The sequence below is a fragment of the Silurus meridionalis genome, chromosome 28, assembly GCF_014805685.1.
Source record: "Silurus meridionalis isolate SWU-2019-XX chromosome 28, ASM1480568v1, whole genome shotgun sequence".
Classification (NCBI taxonomy): domain Eukaryota; kingdom Metazoa; phylum Chordata; class Actinopteri; order Siluriformes; family Siluridae; genus Silurus; species Silurus meridionalis.
The window spans coordinates 2,582,094-2,605,251 of NC_060911.1; the positions used below are offsets into that span (position 1 = coordinate 2,582,094).

Genomic DNA, 23,158 nt, shown 5'->3' on the forward strand with positions numbered 1-23,158 from the left:
TGTGTGTGTGTGTGTGTGGAGAAAGACAGAGCCCTGCAGCTGAGGTCTTTGTGGCCGGTTACAGAGAGTGATTTCCTATAGCCGTGCCAAAACAAAGAGCCAAAGGAGCAGCGGCGGAGCGTTACACACACCACCACAACTCACTGAATGTCTAATACCTCGGAGGATGTGTGTGTGTGTGTGTGTGTGTGTGTGTGTGTGTGTGTGTGTGTATGTGAGCAGCAAGTATGTACAGCTTTCGAGGACTTAAAGCAGAGTTTTTGTAAGATTTATGATGAACGTGAAAGTATGGCAGGACACAGTGAAGTTCACGAAGAAAGGAACACGTGAAGATGGTCTGGTCTTCCTGAGAAGACGGGCAACAAGAAGTGGAGAAAAAAAATTAACAAAGTCAGGACATGAGAAGACTGTCCACGTGTCTCTTACACTCTGAGGAAAGCAATATCTGCCCTCTTTCACATACACAAGCTCACAGATGCTAATGACTAGTAAGTGTCATTGTGAGAGAGGACACACACTCATACACACACACACACACACACACACACACACACACACACACACCTGTCCACTTTTATGTAGAATAAGACAGTACAATATTGGTTACATTCTCCAACACACACACACACACACACACACACACACAATGGCAAAAGAGAAAAAAGCTTTCAGAAACCTTCAGCCTTCTTTGTGTGTGTGTGTGTGTGTGTGTGTGTGTGTGTGTGTGTGTGTGTGTGTGTGTGTCTTTCAAGGGAAAGCAATAAGCCGGCTGAAATGGTGCCATCACGCAGACACGACTGATCAATTGAATTCTATCAGACACACCGGCTGCTGGGATTAAGAGGGTCAAAACATCACAGATCATACACTCCACACACTGTGTGTGTGTGTGTGTGTGTGTGTGTGTGTGTGTGTGTGTGTGTGTGTTTGCGTGTGTGTGTGTGCTAGTGCTTAGTAGATCATAGTCACTGCATACACACTCAGAGGAGATGTGTGTTTAAAACATAATTGAGATGATCTCTAGTTTACTTCACATCTCTCCGTCTGTCACTTTGTCTCTCTTTCAGCCTCTCCTCTGTGTCTGTGTTTCTTCATCTGCCTTTCCATCTGTCTGTCTCACCATCTGTCTATCTATTTGTCTTTTTACCTGCCTCTGTATCTGTGTCTCTTCGTCTGTGTCTCTGTCTGCCTTTCCGTCTGTGTCCCTGTTTGCTTCTCCGTCTGTGTCTCTTTCTGTCTCTCCATCTGCCTTGCTTTCTGTCTCTTCATCTGTCTCTCAGTGTGCCTTTCTGTCTGTCTCTCCATCTGTCTCTCTGTGTCTCTCTGTCTGCCTTTCTTTCTGTCTCTTTATCTGTCTCTCAGGCTGTCTCTCTGTCTGTCTCTCCATCTGTCTTTCTGTCTGTCTATGTCTCTCTGTCTGCCTTTCTCTCTGTCTCTCCATCTATATTTCTGTTTAAATCTCCTTCTCTCTCTCTGTCTGTCTCTTAAGTGCTCTGTTTATATGTGTGTGTGTGTGTGTGTGTGTGTGTGTGTCTCACTCTCTCTGGGTGTCGATTGCTCCTGCCCTCTAAGGTCTCTAGAAAAAAAGGCGTTTTGGAGAAATGAATTGGCTCTATACGGGAGGGATTTTCGTCTCTATTCTCCTCTCTTTGCCGGCGCCTCGTTGTCTGTAATCATTCGCAGCCCGTGGCTCTCTCAGCTCTTATAATTGTCTCCTCAGAAACTCTGCAATAACTCGTCTGTGTGTGTCTGTGTGTGTGTGTGTGTGTGTGTGTGTGTGTGTGTGTGTGTGTGTGAGGGTTTAGCTGTGTGTTTGTAGATCTACAAGCATTTGGTTTTATCTGTAACTGTTTTATCAAACCAGGTCTTTATTAAAGGAACTGGAAACGTTTTTAGGACTTCCGTCAATAAGCGTCTGCTTACACAGAATTGAAATCATATCTTGCTGAATTCATGGCTTTAAAGAGGACATCATCAATAAGATATTCACAAATTGGGATTATGCTTGGTGTACAGATATATACCTACTCCAAAATGCGAAAAAACAACCCCCTTTTCTCCTCTTTTTATGAGACTCCCATTCAAAATAAATGAACCAGTTGAATGTTTTGTTCACGAGCAACAACTACCACCTCGTTCTGAGCTCAATATTTTCTCCCATCGCTTACAGCTCATGAGTTTATGACACGATTTTTGTCAAGCGGTTCACGCTGAGTGTAATCACAATGTGGCTTTAGTCAAGCAAGAACTTTCCATACTAATTAATCAACATATCTGAGGTAAATGATATTCCAGCCTCATTTTTTACCATCATAATGTCTTTATGTTGTCTCTATGGTTGGAATTCATATTAAAGGTATATTTTCATATTTTCAAGGATTCCATATGAACAGTCGTCTACTGGGGCTTGTAGGGCTTTAAAGATTCGCAGTTGATGCTAAGGATAACTATGTTGAGTGTATCGTTTATTTTTATCAGTTTTTTTTTGTGCCCAAATTTTGTACCTATATACAATTTAAAAGAATAAATGAATATAATATATTAGCTAGCTACATGACTTACATCAGTGAGTTGCTAGCTTGTGCTTAGGGACTGCATTTCTCATTTGCGAACCATCAAGGCTTTTTTTCTCACAAATTAAACCATATCCTAAGCATAAATCAAAGGCATAATGATTTCCAATTGACAACAAGTAACCATGGTCAATTATCCCTAATCTTTGCCCCACATTTAAATTTTTTTAAACAAACCCATTTCTTTTACTTTGCAATTAATTTATTTCACAAATCATTCTCAATTTTCCTGGATTTTTCTTTTACCAACCAAATATTAAAACCGTTATCTTTCATTCCCTTTAGATCTTCAGGATTCTTCGCTGGCAAACGGCCACGCCCACTCAGGGCGGGACTTCCTGCGCAAGCAGATGCGGGGGGAGCTCTTCACGCCGCAGCAGCTCGAGGTACTGGACTACGTGTTCGATCCTGACATTTATCCTACCCCTGACACCAACAAGCCCGGCCAGGTAAGAGCCGAGAGGGTGGGGCTACACAGCCGAGAAAAACGGGACCCAAAGTCCCCTCTTCCCAAAGCTCACTTGCCTGGCTGCCGGCGCCGCTTGACCCGTTTCCGACCTCACCGTTAACCCTATGCCCTCATGGACCCTAACGTTGACCCTTGGCCTTTGTGAGCTTTACGCTGCTTCTGACGCGCTGCCTGTGTGTTTTGTGTTCATTTAAATTGGGTTAGGGGCACAGAGGTTTAAGGGTTAAGTAGGCAACACTTGTTTTGGGGTCTTGCACACTTGACATTAGACTTTTACCACACCGTCAATGCTACTTTGAGTTTTACTGTCAGTTTCACACAAAGAAAAGATGCGGCAGTAGTCAAAAATTGAAATATAATGAGCAGGTTGAATATTGGTCATGAGGAAATATCGTAATAGTTCGTGTCTGACAATATGTTTGCTGACTATATAATTAAACTAAATAGTTAAATACATTAAAGCTACCGACAGAAACATTAATGCTAACAAACAAACAAATACATTTCTAGTCCAGTTTGCTGTTGTGTTTGCGCTGCTAGTCGCCCACTGTGCTATTTTAACTTGGTTTCCAGCAAGCTAGCTTGGCTTATATGTGGCAATAATCACTCACACACACACACACACACACACACACACACACACACACACACACACACACACACACTAGCATGGTGTCACACAGCAAGAGAATGTTGCTAAGGCTTTTATTAGCGCTGTTGAATTTGAGGCCTATGTGAAATTCTTGCCCAAAAACTTTTTTCTGATTCAGAATCTTGTGACAGCAAACAGCGCACTTTTACTCGTTTAAAATACAAAATAATCATTTGTTAAAGCAGTCTTTGGAGATGTAAAAGCATGGTTTCCTGTGTTAAGGCCTTTAGGAAAATGTTCGCTAGTATTGTTTAGCTAGCTAATTCCTTTATATAGGCAATCTGAAAGCACTGTAACCATAGAAACAATAGAATTATGTGTCAGTACACACAGACGTGTCAGTAAATATCAATGTAAGCACTCTGTTTCCCCGCTGAGGAAATTCGTCAGTATGTATAGTTTCTAAACACGGAGAAAATATGTCGTGTAGACTGCAGATTTACGATACTGCGCACCGCGGGGCGATCAGAAAAATCTGAAAAAATTAAATACAAACAATAAATTTGCTACACTGAACTTGTGAAATCACCTCAAGCATTCGCGACCCGTTGTTTACGTGCGGGTCGGCCATTACACGCGTCTCATGGCTGACGCTCAGGGACAGTGTCAGTGATCTATAGACTATTCTCAAAGCCCCATAATTCCTCAGTCCATTTCACTGCTGAGCACTAAATCTGACGGGGTCAAAGGTTAGCAACCTGCCAACTGGGGCATTAACCTCTGGGTCAATGCCGGCTCTACAGGGTTTGTCTGAGTGTGTGTGTGTGTGTGTGTGTGTGTGTGTGTGTGTGTGTGTGTGTATATATGTGTGCGTACTTGAGTGTGTGTGTGTGTGTGTGTGTGTGTGTGTGTGTGTGTGTGTGTGTGTGTGTGTGTGTGTTTGGTCCTTAAAATAGGCACAATGATGCTCAGAGATACCAAACAACCAAATAAACAGAACCCTTTAGTCTTTCTGAAAGAGAATGTTCAGTGTGTGTGTGTGTGTGTGTGTGTGTGTGTGTGTGTGTGTGTGAGACTATATGCCTCCTTGCTCAGGATGATTGACAGTCAGATCCGTCCCCTGGCCAACAGACTAACCTGAAAGCTCTCGGTAGTGTACAAAGACAGTGTGACAGGAGAGGATGTGTGTGTGTGTGTGTGTGTGTGTGTGTGTGTGTGTGTGTGTGTGTGTGTGTGTGTGTGTGTCAGAACTTGAACCCTGCTGCGCAGACAGTAACAACATTTCAATAACATGACTGTTATTACAAAGTAAATAATTATTATTCCTGTCCGCGCAGTCTTCTTTTCATTCTTTCATCCTCTCGTTTCTCCTTTACTTTTCTGATTCTTATTTCATCTCTCCCCCTTTTGTCCTTCATTCCATCCTCGTCCTTTCGTCTTCTGTCCTTTTTTCTTTCTTTTAACCTTTTTTTTCTTACAATCCGTACCTCTACTCTCTCTCCAAAAAGAGATGCTCTGTTTATTAACCTATTTGCTATTCCTTTACTTTCCTCTCCCTACATTTTTCCTCTTCACTCTCCTTTTCGTGTTCTCTTTCCCTTTTTTTTTCTCTTTTTCCTCCGTGTTAACTTCTCTTCTCTTCTCTTCTCTTCTCTTCTCTTCTCTTCTCTTCTCTTCTCTACTACCACTCGTTAATTTCCTTCCTCTCTCTCTCTCTCTCTCTCTCTCTCTCTCTCTCTCTCTCTCTCTCTCTCAGTTCAGGGTGATGGTGGGAATATTAACTCGGGGTGGATCTATTAATTAGCGGGTGTGGGCTTGGCAGGGGAGCACATAAACTGGCGTACACTCGTCTGCCTCACTTCATTTGAAATCGCTCCGTCGATGAGTCTGCGATAAATCAGTCATCCAACGAGTCTAATTATCCAAGCAGACAGAGGGAGATAGACAAACAGAGAGAGACAGACAGACAGACAGACAGACAGACAGACAGACAGACAGACAGACAGAAACAGAGAGAAACAGACAGAAAGACACAAAACAGAAAGTGACAGAAATAGATACAGACAGAGAGACAGAAACAGAAAGACAGAGAGAGATAGAGAGACAGAAGCAGAAAGACAGAGAGAGAGACAGACAAAGAGACAGAAACAGAAAGACAGAGAGAGAGACAGAGAGAGACAGAGAGAGAGAGAAACAGAAAGACACAGAGACAGACAGAGAGATGTCAATACGGATAAAAGTCACAATGGACACCGGGAGGGACGAGGACGGTACATGTGAGGTCATGTAGTGACGTCCGGGTCATCAACACAAACACTGTGTGTGTGTGTGTGTGTGTGTGTGATTGTGTGTATACATGTATGCGTGTGTGTGATTGTGTGTGTGTGTGTGTGTGTGTGTCTCCAGTTGGCCAGAGCTGCCACGTGCCACGTCACAGTATGAGCTGCCACGTGCCGCTCCAGAGTCACACACCGATAAATGGCTTCTCCACAGTCGGTCTCATTTAATGCCATGTGCCACTAAATACCTTCCCCGTTCCTTTTCCTATTACACTCACACACACACACACACACACACACACACACACATACACACTCAGAGAGAAGCTCATTCGCTTTCTCTAATATATTTCATTTTTAGGAATTTTTCCAGGAGACAATGCATGCAGAAGGATGGAGGAGTGAGTGAGTGAGAGAGAGAGAGAGAGAGAGAGAGAGAGAGAGAGAGAGAGAGAGAGAAAGAAAGAAGGACAAAATGTTATTATGTAAATGTGTTACGGGTTTTGGGGTGAAATTATTTTTGTGTTGTGCGATTAGGAGCCTCATCTGTTATTGATGTGCACTGGGAGAAGAGCCATTACAGAGGAGCTATCTCTGACCCCGGAGAGAGAGAGGGAGAGAGGAGAAGAAGAGAGAAAGTAAGAGAGAGGGATGTAAATGAGGGTAAAATGCAAGCGAGAATAAACGAGAAAACTGTGTGAAAGATGAAAATCAGCCTCTGCCTTTCTGTGATTGCTCTCGTCTTCTATTCAACATTCGATTTCTTCCAGAGAAATCAGTCTCAGTCTTTCATAGAGGTTCAGAAAACATTCCATGGACCTTCTATCTTCTAGGTTCCTCAAATAGACTTTTGAAGGAATGTTAATAGATTCAGGTTTTACATGAACAGACAAACAGGAAACCTGACTTTTTCCAGCCATATGTTCTCTTTCTCCTTCACTCGAACAAGGAGACCCAAACCTTCTCCTTCTCCTTTACTCGAACAAGGAGACCCAAACCTTCTCCTTCTCCTTCACTCGAACAAGGAGACCCAAACCTTCTCCTTCTCCTTCACTAGAACAAGGAGACCCAAACCTTCTCCTTCTCCTTCACTAGAACAAGGAGACCCAAACCTTCTCCTTCTCCTTCACTAGAACAAGGAGACCCAAACCTTCTCCTTCTCCTTCACTAGAACAAGGAGACCCAAACCTTCTCCTTCTCCTTCACTAGAACAAGGAGACCCAAACCTTCTCCTTCTCCTTCACTAGAACAAGGAGACCCAAACCTTCTCCTTCTCCTTCACTAGAACAAGGAGACCCAAACCTTCTCCTTCTCCTTCACTAGAACAAGGAGACCCAAACCTTCTCCTTCTCCTTCACTAGAACAAGGAGACCCAAACCTTCTCCTTCTCATTCACTCGAACAAGGAGACCCAAACCTTCTCCTTCTCCTTCACTAGAACAAGGAGACCCAATCCTTTTCCTTCTCCTTCACTCGAACAAGGAGACCCAAACCTTCTCCAAACTCGAACAAGGAAACCCAAAACTTCTCCTTCTCCTTCACTCAAACAAGTAGACTCAAACCTACTCCTTTACTTAAACTAGGAGACCCAAACCTTCTCCTTCTCCAAACTCGAAACCAATAGACCCAAACCTTCTCCTTCTTCTTCACTATAAGCTCATCTTACTTTTTGTCTTGCATCATCTCTCTTCTTCTGGCCTCTTTCTCCAGTCTTTTGTCCAAGCTGTGATGATATGAGTGTGTGTGTGAGGGTGTGTGTGAGTGTGAGTGTGTGTGTGTGTGTGTGTGTGAGGAAGACGGACGCTGATGGCTGGAGAATTGACAACATTTACAGGCCGAAATGAGAATCATCCATCTTCACTAGGGCGCTGTCAGGGCCTCGGCCAAACTTCATCATCCCCAATTACCAACGCAGAGTGCCCCATCTACATACTCTCAGTACACACACACACACACACACACACACACACACACACACGCTGAACAAGGGTGTGTGTGTGTGTGGGGGGGGGACCTGGAGGTTCTGGCAATGCAGTATGGAAGGAAAGAAGTGTATGTCTAAGTGTATGAAAGAAGAACGACAAGAAAGAGAGGGAGAGAGAGAAAGATGGAAAGAAAGAAATAAGGAGGAAGTTGACAGCGTAAGTGGTGATTGGTTGGGTCACAGTCCACCAACCTCTCTGTACTGATGAGAAGATGGGTGTGTAATGGTCACAGCATTTCCTCACTCTCTGTCTGTATCCACACACACACACACACACACACACACACACACACACACACACACACACACACACACACAAATGGCCCGAACCAGATTTCCGTTACCTAAGCTAACGTGCAAGTACACACCCAAACGTGTGTACAGAAAGCTCCGGTTCTCCACGCAGCTGTTTTTTGGGGTTGTAGATCAGACGTGAGCTTCCTGAAAGTCGGAGAAAGTGTTGGGGTGAGTGGCAGGTGCGAGCGCGAGGAGAGAAGTGAGGAGAGACGCCGTTTAGCATCATTAGACTTTAACACGCTAAAGCAGAAGTGACATCCATTTCCCTGCAAATCTCCACCTGCCTGACACGAGCCATTACAGACAATACAGCCAATAGAGATGGACCACCACAGCTGTGTGTGTGTCTGTGTGTGTGTGTGTGTGTGTGTGTGTGTGTGTGTGTGTGTGGGGCAGGCAGATCATTATGAGTAATAGGTCACGAAACAGCACAGGCTGGGTCAGTGAGAGGGCGCACACACACACACACACACACACACACACACACACACACACACACACATACGTTACGTTTCTGCTCATTGTAAGGCCCAACGCATTTTTCTATCAATATATATACATTGCTTTAGAAAAAAAAAATGGCCAGCCAATCAGGACAAAAAGCTGCTTTGTCAATCATGCTTAGACCCGCCTCTTTCAGTAGAATAAAGTTCAGAGTTAACTCACTCACTGTCTCCCCCTTTCTGCAGACAGCTGATTACTCTGCGATGGCATCTCTGGCCGGTGGACTAGAAGAGATGAAGAGCAGTCTGGCTAATCAGACAGCAGTGGATTTGGGCCAGAGCGTAGCAGGACCTCAGAGTTACCCTCTGGTGTCAGGTGAGTTTACCTTTCACTTTGATCCGTTTAATAAGCTTGATAAACTATTTGATGGACACTTTTACTTTAAAGATGAGGTTTACATCATAACCACATATCACACCATAATCACCTCATAATACCACAATAATCCCACCATAATAACATCATAATGGCACTGTAACCACACCATAATCCCACCATAATAACATCATAACCACACCATAATCCCACCATAATAACATCATAACCACACCATAATCCCACCATAATAACATCATAACCACACTATAACCACACCATAATCCCACCATAATACCACTATAGTCACATCATAACCACACCATAATCCCACCATAATAACATCATAACCACACAATAATCCCACCATAATAACATCATAATCGCACTAAAACCACACCATAATCCCACCATAATAACATCATAACCACACCATAATCCCACCATAATAACATCATAACCACACCATGATCCCACCATAATAACATCATAACCACACTATAACCACACCATAATCCCACCATAATACCACTATAGTCACATCATAACCACACCATAATCCCACCATAATAACATCATAACCACACTATAACCACACCATAATCCCACCATAATAACATCATAATCACCTCATAATCCCACCATAATAACATCATAACCGCACTGTAACCACACCATAATCCCAACATAATAACATCATAACCACACCATAATCCCACCATAATAACATCATAACCACACCATAATCCCACCATAATAACATCATAACCACACTATAACCACACCATAATCCCACCATAATAACATCATAATCACCTTATAATCCCACAATAATCCCACCATATTCCCACCATAACCACACTATAACCACACCATAATCCCACCATAATAACATCATAATCACCTCATAATCCCACAATAATCCCACCATAATAACATCATAATCACCTCATAATCCCACAATAATCCCACCATAATAACATCATAACCACACTATAACCACACCATAATCCCACCATAATACCACTATAGTCACATCATAACCACCCCATAACCACATATTTCCCCATTATCACATGACAATCCCACCATAATCCGATCATAATTTCCCCATTATCACACCATAAATCCACCATAATCACACTATAATTACATGATAATCCCACCAAAATGACATCATAATCCCACAATAATTACACCATAATATCATTATAACCTTCCCATAATCACATCATAACCACACTATAATCTCACCATAATCCTGCCATATTCCAGATTAACCCATCATAATAACACCATAACCACATTATAATCACACCACAATCACATCACATCATACATATACATATACATCAAACAAATATTACAATTATTTTAGATGTTTTTCTTACACTGAAATCATCTCGCTCTTTTGCTCTTTTGATGGAAACGAAATAAACGCTTGGGAAAAAAAGCATAAAAACCAGGCGTATAGATACATTATGACACTATAAGAAAAAACTGTCAGGATCAGGATCAAGAACAAGAACAGGTACAGGATCCAGAGCAGGCAGGGTGGCAAGAATAATCCCAGGGACTATAGGATGCTGGTGAGATAATCTGGATTATAGAAGTCTTTGCTGTCCCTAGGCATGGGAAAGACAGCAAGATGGCCGCCGAACCGGACGTGCGTGCCGCGAAACCGGAAAAGTGCATGCCGTGTGCACGGAAGATCCTTCCAAAAACATTCTAAAAATAAAAAGCGTCTAATTAATGACACCGACACTGTTGGCTATTTCCTGACTGTAGGTACAGAACGAAAAGCACTAAACCTTGAGCACACTAACCCACAGCAGGTGTAGAACTGAACCTCATGGGTTTCCTCCAGCATTCGTCCAGCATTAGCACTCGAATGGTCTCAGACCTGTTAGATGCTGTTCCGTGATTGAGATTCAGATTTAAGAGTCTCTCACGGGACAGACAAAAAGGATCGAGACCTGTAATTAGAACACACACACACACACACACACACACACACGCTCCTGCTTCCCCTTACACTGAATGAGACAGCGCTAATTAAGTGCCCCTTGGACAGGGAATCATGGTTTAGGGGATTCAACCATTCAAGAAGATCAAAAACTGTCTATTTGTGTGTGTGTGTGTGTGTGTGTGTGTGTGTGTGTGTGTGTGTGTGTGTGTGTGTGTGTGTGTGTGTGTGTTTTTGCCTCAGTAATGTCCCCTAGAGGGAAAGAAAACAGGTTTGCATCTGTATTTCAGCATGCCTCTACATTACAATACGACACATTACAGATTCATATGAAGCAGCTACAGATGCTTTTCCAAACGGTTTGGATTCACTTTTATTTCTTTGAATCAGACAGACAGCAAATCATCAATTTACTCAAGAGCCTCCGGATTCTAACGCACGGCTCCTTCACAAACAGGCGTCTGTAGTGCATAAAGAAAAAAGATAAAACCAGATGTTCTTTCCCTGTTGTGTATGCAGGGAGTTACAGCTCTACCTCTGCCATGTTAATCTGTATTCTATGTGACTCTCAGGACACGCCTCGGTCTCCGTAGTGTTGCGATGCGTCATATTCACGAGGAAGCGTGAAAAGAGAAATCGATCCACATATCAAATATCGGTCACAAATGATCATTCCCTTTCTAAATAATAATAATAATAATAATAATATAGCGCATCTACGAATAATCAAATATAAATAAATCATTTTTTTACCGACTCAAATCGCGATTCATATATATCCCATGCACACTTTTTAAAATCGATGCGCCGATCTGAAGATTTTACAATCCATAATTCCTACAGCATTTTGTCAAGAGATTTTTTATCCATTTCTAATTGCATTCATTTAATGCTGCGAAAATGTCCATAAAGCAAGTAAAAGGATTTTAAACTTCTTACGTCTACATTACAGGGAAATAAAGTAACCCACTGAGCTACCACTTCCCGTAATTTACATCTCATGACAAACTGAGACTCTTTACATTTTTTTGCGCAAGATACACAAAAGTCTTCTTAAGAACAATTTCACCATATGAGCAATTACACATTTCAGTCTGTTGCTTTCGAATGTTGGCGATCACCTCGAACATTTTTCCGACCAATCAGAATTCAGAATTTCACAGCACGTGACGGAATAGTGCCAAATAAAAAAATAACTATAAAGGTTATGGATTTATGGATTATAAACTTTACTACAATGGATTGATGTTGAAATGTACTGGAAATATCGTCTGTAACATTTTGTTTGCTTGTTAGCAGCAGTTAGTAGCTTTGATGTCTAAAACAAACGGTTGCTACAGAACATTGTATTTGATGTTTCATTAGCATTGTGGTGGATTAGCCGGAATCAAGGATATTAAAGTAGATTGATTCCTGGAAAAAATGCGTCCCGATCCAATTTATCACGTCATGTCCCCGGGTTCGGAATCAGACTCACGCAGATTTGCGGATAGAGACAGAAGAACGAATACGACACAGAAGCTTGTCAGATCCGACTCCTTTGGCCCGGGCTGTGGAGAAACGAATTCGTTTCTTCCTTCCTCTCTCTACTCGGCCTCTTCCTCCGGTTGACAGTTGCTCTCAGAGGACGCGGCCCTGTCTGACTTCACCCTCCATCTCTCTCTCTCTCTCTCTCTCTCTCTCTCTATTTCTTTCCCTCTCCCTTGTTCGCCCTGTCCACTGACCCAGAGTGGATTAGTACCCGGTCTTCGCTAATGTCTCTCTGTCGCAGCACACTTGCAAAAATTGTCCAACATGCCAGCCCCAGAGACAGGACGAGAGCCAAGATGTGTCTATCCATCCTGTCCTCTATTCTACATTTCTTGTTCTGTATTTTTCCCCTCCCTATTTCCTAGTGGTTCTTCAGAAAGATGATTTCTATGTGATTCAATAAGACAGATATGGTACATAAGCTAACCTTCTGCTGTCGAGGTAGAAACAAAGTTAGATTAGTAAATAAATAGTGAATAAATAGTTGGTTACATAGCCAAATATTCACTACGCTATTACATTTACATTTGCGGCATTTAGCAGACGGTCCTTATCCAGAGCGACGCACAAAAGTGCTTTGAGTGTCTAATATTAATCTGCATGTCCTTCTAAACACTGATATGAGACATTAGTCTCACCCACCAACTTGTTTACTTGTTTTCTCTCGGCTCACAAGACCAAGGATCAATAATTTGCGGTTCTACAGTTGTCAGAAGAAAAAATTTAATGGCATCAGAAGCAAATGCGTGTCTTTCACGGCCTTTCAGTGAACTGGCTTTTTTCTGACCGAAATTTCACTCAGGTTTATTTAAGAGAGCAGAAATATGTAGTTTTCAGGGGTGTCCTGTGCCCTAATCAGATACTGTTCAAGTTCGAACAGTGTAAAAGCCCTGTTTAAATTAATACTTTTGGCACTTTTACATTTATGGCATTTGGCAGATGCTCTCATTCAGAGCAACATACAGTTACCTCAGTAATACAGCTGAACAGTTATGGGCTAAGGGCCTTTGTCAAGGGCCCAGCAGTGGCAGCGGCAACTTTAATGATACAGAGTGGGGTGTGATCAATACTAATTTTACAAGTTCTTCAGATTTGCTACATTTATCCAGAAATCCACGTATTATTATTATTATTCTTATTCCAAACATATCCTTATCCTCTCCATTCTGTAGAACCTTTTATACTTTTTCTTTGTCAGACGTCTCCCTCTGTGTGGCCAACTGTATCTGTGCAGTATCTGTGCAGTGTGTGTGTGTGTGTGTGTGTGTGTGTGTGTGTGTTGAGTGGGATCGATGGTGGGTGTGTGAAGCAGTGTTTATGATGATGAATGGCCTCTAGTCTTCAGCACAGAGCTGCACTCAAGCACATGATTCAGTCTGACAGAGCTGTCATGTATCCTAATACAGCGATAGACACACACACACACACACACACACACACAGAGGCAGAAAGAGAGAGTCCGACAGACAGAGAGTTTTATGAAATATCCTCTGTCTATCTATCTGTCTGTCTGTCTGTCTGTCTGTCCGTCCGTCCGTCCGTCCGTCCGTCTGTCTAGAGAGAGAGAGAGAGAGAGAGAGAGAGAGAGAGAGAGATTTCATAATCCTTCAGCTAAACACGCTCCTCTGCTGTTAGTGTGGACCTCCAGTAATGTAGGAGCTGGTTAGCGATGCGCAGTGTGGTCGCATTGGAGATGTCCAGACGACTCACGTAGACCAGGGGCTTCTCCAGCAGCCAGTGTATTGACAGTAAAAGACAACTCCTCCCCACTCCCCAACTAAAACTGCTTCACTTTTTGCCTAGTTAACTTTCACTGATGAAAAAAACTCAGCGTTTTTTAAAACATCAATTAAAACATTCACCTCAGACTGGGATCCCACCATTACAGCCAGGTCATCTGAGTACTCTGACAGGTAAAGTGACGCATTAGTGTGTGGAATATTAAAACCAGAAAGTCGATTTCTCAGGGTGATTAAAAGAGGTTTGATTGCTGGAGTGTACAGCATTCCTGACAGTAAACAGCCTTGTTTTATACTTCTGTACACGCTAAAAGGGGCACATAAACCACCAATAACCTTTAGTACACTCGCAATCTCACTGTACAACACCCTGATCATTGCTATGAAACCAGAGTTGAACCCAAAGCTTTTCAGCACCTTCCACAAGTATTCATGCTCAACCCGGTCAAAAGCATTTTCTTGGTCTGTGAAAATCAGACCAGTCTTCAAGCCCAAATTTCGACCTGCCAGGCACACAGTATGTCTGGTCATGGTGAATGATCTGCTCCATCACCTTCGTCAGTCTCGAGGCTAATGCTTTTGAGAGCAGCTTGCAGTCAGTGCACAGTATTGACACCAGTTCTTCAGGTGAGTCAGGTCTCCCTTCTTTGGCAGCAGGGTCAGCTGACCACCCTTTCAGACTGTCCTGTAGGACCTCCAGCACATGTTGCCCAGAAAACCTTGAAGAACTCAACAGGGAGACCCTCTACTCCTTGCACCCACCCATTCCCCATACCCTGGAGAGCCTTCTAAAGCTCGAGAGTCATCTCCCTGTCCAACTCTCTGCCACTGACTCTGAGAGCTTAGGCAGGTCCTTAAGGAAGCTCTTATTCACTACCTGAGCTATACAGCTCAGAATAAAAGCTGACTGTCTGCTGGAGAATTTCAGTGGGCTCTAAAACGCGATCCCCTGATTCTGGGCGTGTATGAATCTTTTCTGTCCATTCTTTTATTCTAAATTGAAGAAGAACTTAAAAGGAGCATCCATCTCAGTAGCGCTTTTAAATCGCGAGCAGATCAGCGCCCCCTGTGCTGTAGTGTCCAGCAGGTCGTTCATTTTGGCTTTTTTTAATTGTAAGGACTTCAATATACCCTTGATTTCCTGTGGCCTCCAAATGCTGGAGTTTCACCGTCTCTATCTTCAGAGCTTTCAGAGATCTGGCGATGTCTCTTGTGACTGTTGACAGAATTCTTTGATTTGTGCTTTAGTTACATCCCACCACTGCTGTAGGGAGTTAAAAGCTGCCTTCTCCAGTTTAAAACAATTCCATATAAAAATTAAAGACTCTCTAAAATTAGCATCTTCTAAAAGTGCGGTGTTAAAATGCCAGTTGGTGCACTGTACAATGCAGTGGTCTGAGATGCCTACTGGAAAAATAACACTTTGTAAAAGTAAAGCGGTCTAATCTCGCCCAGGAGAGCGTGTTGTCTCTGCAGTGGGCCCACGTGTACTGTCTCTGTTTCTTATTTAGATTTCTTCATATGTCACAGAGATCGTGGGCCTCCACCATCTCCCATAGGTGCTTACGGGAAGCTGTCTGAGGTTCTGCATGGTTTCTGTCTATATTTTCTGCTGTACAGTTAAAATCACCTCAAATTCTGTTTAAAGGCTCCCATTTAAAATGTCCATTTATATTCAAACTCGCAATGTGGATCCCGTTAAAAAAAAAAAAAATTTAAATAGAACAAACACATCATAAAAAAAAGTCAAACACACCACACACTTTATCGGTCTTCATCCCAGTTTTCCATTTTGACCTTCGTTATCAGTTTCTTTAGTCTGAAAATTTCTTGGTCGATAAAAACGGCTACTCTTCTAAAATGCTTGACATCATGAACAAACTGTAAGTGGTCTGGGAAAAACTCTTCAGTTAAACACATGGCACATTTTTCTGCACACTATTACACACACACACACACACACACACACACACACACACACACACACACACACTATACATTATTTCTAGATGTTTTAGCGAAAAAATTGGGCCAAAAAAAAAAGGTCAGCATTAAGTAACTATACAAATAGCAAATGTGTAACTATACAAAATATCTACACAACAGAAATCCAGCCTCTGTCACACATCAGTGTGTGTTTGTGTGTTTAATTGCGCCATTATGGATACAGAGACACAATCTCAGCTGCTGCCGAGCGACAATGCTAAGAGAAAAGGGAAATTCTTAACCACACGGGGGTCACCTAATCCATGTAACATGTCATTATGACACACACACACACACACACACACACACACGGATATTTTCAGATGTTCGGGATGATTGATTCTGATAAATATCTTACAGCAGCTCGGACCGCAAATCCGCCTCTAATTCAAATCATGAGTCTTTAATAGGTTTTGGACACGTTACGGTTTCTATAGTAACAACACGTTTACATTAAACCATGTTAAAAATGAGCAAAACACACTCTTATCTAACAAAGAAAGACAAATATGGAAGGAATCTCCAGGGTTTTTTTCCTAAACATCATAAATAAATAAATAAATAATAAATCGCTGTAGTATAAGAAGAATGAAGCACTTCAGGAAGTGGTGTTTGGAACCCCGTTGTTCAGTTCGCTCGGCCTGGAAGTATGCTACCGTCGCACGCAAGACTGTAGGAAGTTGCGAAGATGTTGCTGAATCATTTTATCATTATTATCGCAGACAGTTTCTATACTTTGGTGGGTTTATTTTTTGATGGGCTTCACGTATTCAGCATTGCTAACAAGTCAAACTTTAGCTAAAATGTTAGCTTCAGTCACTAGCTAGTGCTAACTTGATTGCGTTCCATGTCTATTTGTTTACATTCGTTTACAAACAAAACGGTGCCTCCTTTAAAAGCTAGAGTCTTAAATACACCCTGCGTCTACCTTTGCATAGCAATATGATGCTTTGACAGGTTGCACCACCACAATTTCTACAAATAAGTTTCTCTAATACTTTTTAGGAAGGTACCATTTTCTCAGGCTCCTCACACAGGATTATTTTCTTTCTTCCAGGTCGTGATCTAGGCAGCACCACACTTCCAGGTTACCCTCCTCATGTACCCCCGGCCGGCCAGGGCAGCTACTCGGCCCCGTCGCTCACAGGAATGGTGCCTGGTGAGCATTAACACCCCCCCAGATTTTTTTTCCTCACAAGATTTCAGGTTTACTGTGGGTGAATTGTTCCAAGGCATTGGTCTTCTTCCGGTCCCTGATGGTACTGTAACATCTCACGACTTATCAAATAACCCAAATGCGTTCTAATAGCGGAGTCTTATAGCATTAAATCCTTACCAAGAATATCTTTGTTTGATTTCACTATACACCAACAGTCTCTGCTGTCCGCTTTCTTTATCTCTCCTTTTCACCCCTGCATTATTTCTGCCGAGGTCCCTGTGGGAGGTGCGCATGTCTTTGCCACTTCCTGTCTGCCAGGTTGACAGCGCTCCCAGGGGGTTCTGGGACGTTAAGGAGGGAGGGGGGCGGAGGGTGACGGACAGTTTAAAAACGAAGGGGGGAGTATTTGAGTTCTGAGCCAGGACGGAAGGGCCATTAGGCCCCAGTCTCACAGCTGTCCCCTCTCAACATCAGTAATTTGTTTTTAATGAGAATCATCGCTGACCCTTGACTAATTCATTCATCCATTCTCCCGCGCACTCTGTTCTTTTCCTCCAGCTTTGCTTATGGTTCCGCCTGCCGCCGACTTCACGGCCAACACAGATTTACAAACCCGCAGAGATTTAGCCTGACACTCAGACACAGGGAAAGTGTATTATATTTAGAGCAACAGTGTCACCCTGCTGTCTGTCAGTGGCCTGACTCATTAACTACTCCAAAACTGGTCTCATTAACAAGAAGAAGATGACACACTTGTAGATGTTGAAGAGTGTATCTCAAGCTAAAATGCCACTTAATGCTGACTAAAAGTTTTTGGCAAAGCTTGTGTTTACTTCAAAACTTTCCCCATGGCATGACAACCGCTCCATCAATACCATCAGAAAAATATACTGGGAGTGTGTCATGTTTATCAAAGCTAAAAATAAAGTTTCCAGGTGGTCACAGGCAGAACTAAAGGAAAAAGCACTACAAATCAGGGCTAAACTGTAGAAAAACTAGCCAATTGACCAATGCTAACAGCAGTAACATGTTTACTCCATCATGTAAAACTAGATAAGATGTTTCTATAGTATACATTCTGTGTCAGGGCAAAACTGTAGGAATATTTAACATGGATGTCAATGAAGCTCTGGAATGAAGGTACCATTAAACTAAAGCTACTCCAGCATGTGTGGAACCTGAGTGGAACCTAAAGAAAAAGGACTTTATAAAGGGTCAGGACCAACCTGTTGTAAATACTCACTTATTTACAAAAGAATCTGAGCATCCTTCAAAACTTTTTTTAAACAGTTTCGAGGAATGTTTAATCAGTAACAACAACAACACTTGACCAGTGCTAAAGCTAATCCCAATCATGTGCAATCTGATACTCCAAATTCTGTTTCTATTTCTATAGAGAGTGAATAAGGAATAATATGTAAAAGGAATATAATATAAAAGGAATAAATGCCATTTGTACCACATATCCAAAGCTAGTACTTATGCTAAAGCTAACTCTATCATAAGTAGAACCTGAGGAAAATGGGAGCCATAATGTATAAAGACCGAACTGTAGGCAAAACAAAAGACAGAAGGATATCACTATTTTTGGGGGGATTCGAAAAATACCTTACAATATTGCAGAAAGCATAAACCAATGGACTTGAAAAATACTAATGCAAATGCTAACTCCCACTATAGGTGCAATAGTTGATAGAGCTGTCGGAAATGTATCTGAAATACACTGTGCGGAAACGTGGCAAGTTGTAGTAACTTGATTATACAAAGTTAATGAGAGGCTAATGCTCTCATCTTTTTCAATGGCGCCAGAGAAGGGAGATTTTCTCTCGGAGGAGTAAGTGACAAGAGATATCAGGTCGCCATCTATCCCATAATTCTGACTCATTTCTTAATTTCATGAACGTTGCTGCCTGTTCTACCTTCCTGAGATACTATTGTAAAGTAGGTTCTAGGTTCTGTCTGCTAGAGGCTCCACCCATGTTGACATTTTCACCTCGATGCTGCTCCTCTTGCACTTGTCAAGCTGTCAAGCTGAGGGTCCCCTCAACCCAGTCTTCACTGACTACAGTAACTGTAGTTGGAACATGACATGCCCTGCCCCTTCTGTGTGTTTTTTTTTTTTTTTTTTGCTATTGACATGCTGCTCCAATGAACTAATAGGCCTCTGATTATTCATCTTTGGTAACTATTCATTCTGGTCAGGGTCTTTAAGGATCTGGTCTCCAAATCCTGGGAACTCTGGGTACAGATGGATTCAAAACCCAGAGCAATTTATTGTAGCCAGTTTACCAACCTGTCAGTTTTTTGAGGAGGAAACCAAAGAACCCTGAGCAAACCCTTGAGGAGAAAACCAGAAAACCCTAAGCAAACCTTTGAAGAAAGATACTAGACAACCCCAAGCAAACCCTTCGAAGAGAGAAACCAAAGAACCCTGAGCAAACCCTTGAGGAGAAAAACCAAAGAAACACAAACAAACCCTTAAGGTGAGAGATCAGAGAATCCTGAGCAAATCTACTGACTTGGAGAGTATTAGCAATAATTCAAGCTCAAAAGCAAACCGGGGACCCTGTCACTCGATGCGCCTCCTATCCACCCAAAGTAAAAGAACAAGAGAGAGTGATTAAAAATAATTAGCATAAGGTTCGACAAGAAAGAGTGACGAAAATTCATCAGAGACATAGCTCACAAAAAACGACTTCTGAGTTACATCTTGTTACCTAGGCTTATGCCATTTCTACACCATGTACCTTTATTCCCTTGGTCTTAATTAAAAGACGAGCATCTTCAGTATAGCTTTTTTTTTAAACTTTACAATGATAATGACTTAGCTCAAGGATGCAGGGGGAAAACAAAAAAAGTCCTTGATAAAAACGCTGTAAATATCAGTTTGAGGGAGAAATCGATTACTGCCCTCTCCCTGGATCTCTTTACTCTTCATCCTCTACTTTATTCCACTGTGTATCACTTTTACGCCTCTTTTTCTGTCTCGCTCTTGCTCTCTTTCAGCAGGGGGCTGACACGTGGTGGGAAGGGGGGCCACGGATGCAGCCAGGCAGAACCGACAGAGCCTGAGACGGAGGGTGGAAGAGAGAGAAAAAGAAATCTTGTGGCAGTCAGTGAAGGGAGAGAGTTCCCTAGAGAGGCAGAATGAGAGAGAGGAAACTAGTGGAGCAACGGAGGAGAAAAACCATCGCAAATTGACACTTGCACTCGTTCGATAGTCGCAGAGTTTTACACACTACCACCACGGACGCTCATGGCCTTCTTTTGTGTTTCCTATGGCAGGGGGCGAGTTTTCGGGCAGTCCATACTCCCATCCGCAGTATTCTACGTACAACGAGTCGTGGAGGTTCGCCAACCCGAGCTTGCTGGGTAAACACCACACACCACTAACCCTCACACACACACACTTCCTGGATGGTTGGAATCTAGCACCTGATGAATTTAATCAGGTGTGTTTGAACCGAATCACCAAACAGTGCTGGACTATAACCAGTCCAGCATGGTTTGGGACTCCCTAGGGGTAATCAATGGTTATCTGGTTTTTGGGAGCTTAGTGGTTAAGTCATTGGACTTGGACCAGAAGGGTACTAGTTTTATTCCAAGCACCATCAAGCTGCCAGCTCTGGGACATTGAGCAAGGCTCTAAACCGCAATTCGACCTGAAGCAAGTCCATTCCTTATACTAAAATAAGGAACAGTAAAATAATCTGAGGGCAGATGTTGTATTCTCTGACTATCTACTCAGTAGACATGACTATGCCAGATCCTGCTCAGAGTTGCACCAAATTCAGGAACTTATTCTGGGAACACTTGGGACAAGGTGGTGGTGGGACACTATACAAATTCACACTTTATCAATTGATCTTGGCTATTCACCTACCAAATAGAAAGGTGGTAGCTTAGTGTTTTTAGTGGAATTTGGATCTGAAGGTTATGAGTTTAAATCCCAGCCAAACCAAACTGCCACCCCTGTGACCTTGAGCAAGGCCCTTAACCCTATAGCTGAGATAAAAATGGAAGTTGCTTTGGATAAGGGCGTTTGTCGAATGCTATGAATGTAAATGGGAAGAAACTGGACAACCATAAATTGGGGAGTTCAGGAATCAACCAGGAAGCATTGCATTGCAAACTGGATCTATTTAGTGACATAACATTTACATTTATGGTATATAATAGATGCCCTTATCCAAAACCACTTATATTAATCTTATTCATACAACTGAGCACCTCTGGGGTTAAGGCCCTTGCCCAGGGGCCCAGCTATGTGTGGCTGGAATTTGAACTCATGACCTTCAGATACAGAATAAATTGCCTTACCACTAAGCTATCACCTCGCTGGTAGCAGACAGAGATGTTACAGGTTACAGAAAGGTTTTGTGGGGTCTGTGCAAAACTTTTTACCCCCCCGTCTAAACATATGTAGTGCTTTATACATTTACATTTATGTCATTTGGCAGACGCCCTTATCCAGAGCGACTTACAACTGAGCAGGGGAGGGTTAAGGGCCTTGCTCAAGGGCCCAGTAGTGGCAGCTTGGTGGTGGTGGTGGTATTTAAACTTGTGACCTTCGAAAGTTCAGTGCACTAACCACTGAGCTACATTGTCCCACATAAAGTGTAGTGTACAGAAAAAAGAAATGTACACCTGGCCCTGGAAGTGACTTTTGCTTTAACAGGGTTTTCTGTGTCTGTGTGTGTGTGTGTGTGTGTGTGTGTGTGTGTGTGTGTGTGTGTTCTGTTTGCAGTGTTTCAGCAGGAGTACGGTTCTCTTCTAGGCTCAGAAAGAGCAGCTTCTTCAGGCCTTTTCCCTAGCCAGACCACACAACCTGCAGGTACCATAAAACCAAGCAACCCACACACACACACACACACACACACACACACACACACACACACACACACACACTCAACAAACCTCAGGAGTGGAAAAATACCCAGACATGGCTTTTTTTTTACTGTTTCTGTAGGCTGAAAGGACACATAATAATTGTGTTTGTGTGAGTACAGTAAGGTAGTTATTAGTGAGAGAAAACATACACACTACTATAAACATTATTCAGTATTGTAAAATTTGTGTAAAACACCAGAGCTCCATCCATCTGTCCGTCCATCCATCCGTTCATCCAGTCATCCATCCAGCCTCTCCTTTCTCTCCTTTCTTGTCGTCCTCCCATCCCTCCCCTAATTTGTGTCTGATGGAGAAAAACAGCCAGTTTCTTTCCAAACTCAGTGTGATACTAAAGGCTTTTCATCTTTAAGAGGTCCATCAGCACTTAATGCCAGCACACACTGATCGAGATGGATATGTTTGGCTTCACGTCTGGAAATGGGTTTTTTCTGTCCTTCACAGAATAATGACTCTCAGTAAGAATACTGTCATGGAGTAAGAAGGGTAGAGCGTCAGCATCCTCTCCGACACGGCCATCTTTAAATGACACATGCATTACACTGATCAGGCATTATATTAACACCATTACGACTGTCTGATATTGTGTTGGTCCCCTTTTACTGCTAAAACAGTCGTGACCCTTCGAGCATTCACAGCATTAACATCTTCAGCAGTTTGAGCTACAGGAGCTTGCCTGTTGGATCGGACCACACGGACCAGCCTTCACCCCCCACTTGCGTCAATGAGCCTTAGCTGCCCGTGACCCTGTCACCGGTTCACCACTGTTACTTCATTGGAGCACTTTTGATAGATACTAACTAACATCTCACAAGAGCTGCAGTTTTTGGAGATGCTCTGACCCAGACGTCTAGACGT

The 23,158-nt window shown here is 42.6% G+C and overlaps 1 protein-coding gene across 5 annotated transcripts in view; it reads left to right on the top strand.

Moving 5' to 3' along the window:
* Positions 1 to 23,158, top strand: part of pax5 (paired box 5) — a 55,672-nt gene that overhangs the window by 25,551 nt on the left and 6,963 nt on the right. For 2 of the 5 annotated variants that reach the window (XM_046842897.1, XM_046842898.1), the window contains exons 6-10: positions 2,859 to 3,022; positions 8,883 to 9,012; positions 17,291 to 17,392; positions 20,678 to 20,764; positions 22,140 to 22,226. In XM_046842897.1, coding sequence (XP_046698853.1) covers positions 2,859 to 3,022; positions 8,883 to 9,012; positions 17,291 to 17,392; positions 20,678 to 20,764; positions 22,140 to 22,226 — 570 coding nt within the window. Of the gene's footprint in view, positions 1 to 2,858; positions 3,023 to 8,882; positions 9,013 to 17,290; positions 17,393 to 20,398; positions 20,765 to 22,139; positions 22,242 to 23,158 lie in introns of those variants that run through there. The other 3 variants (XR_006924835.1, XM_046842899.1, XM_046842900.1) reach the window with 3 other exon arrangements.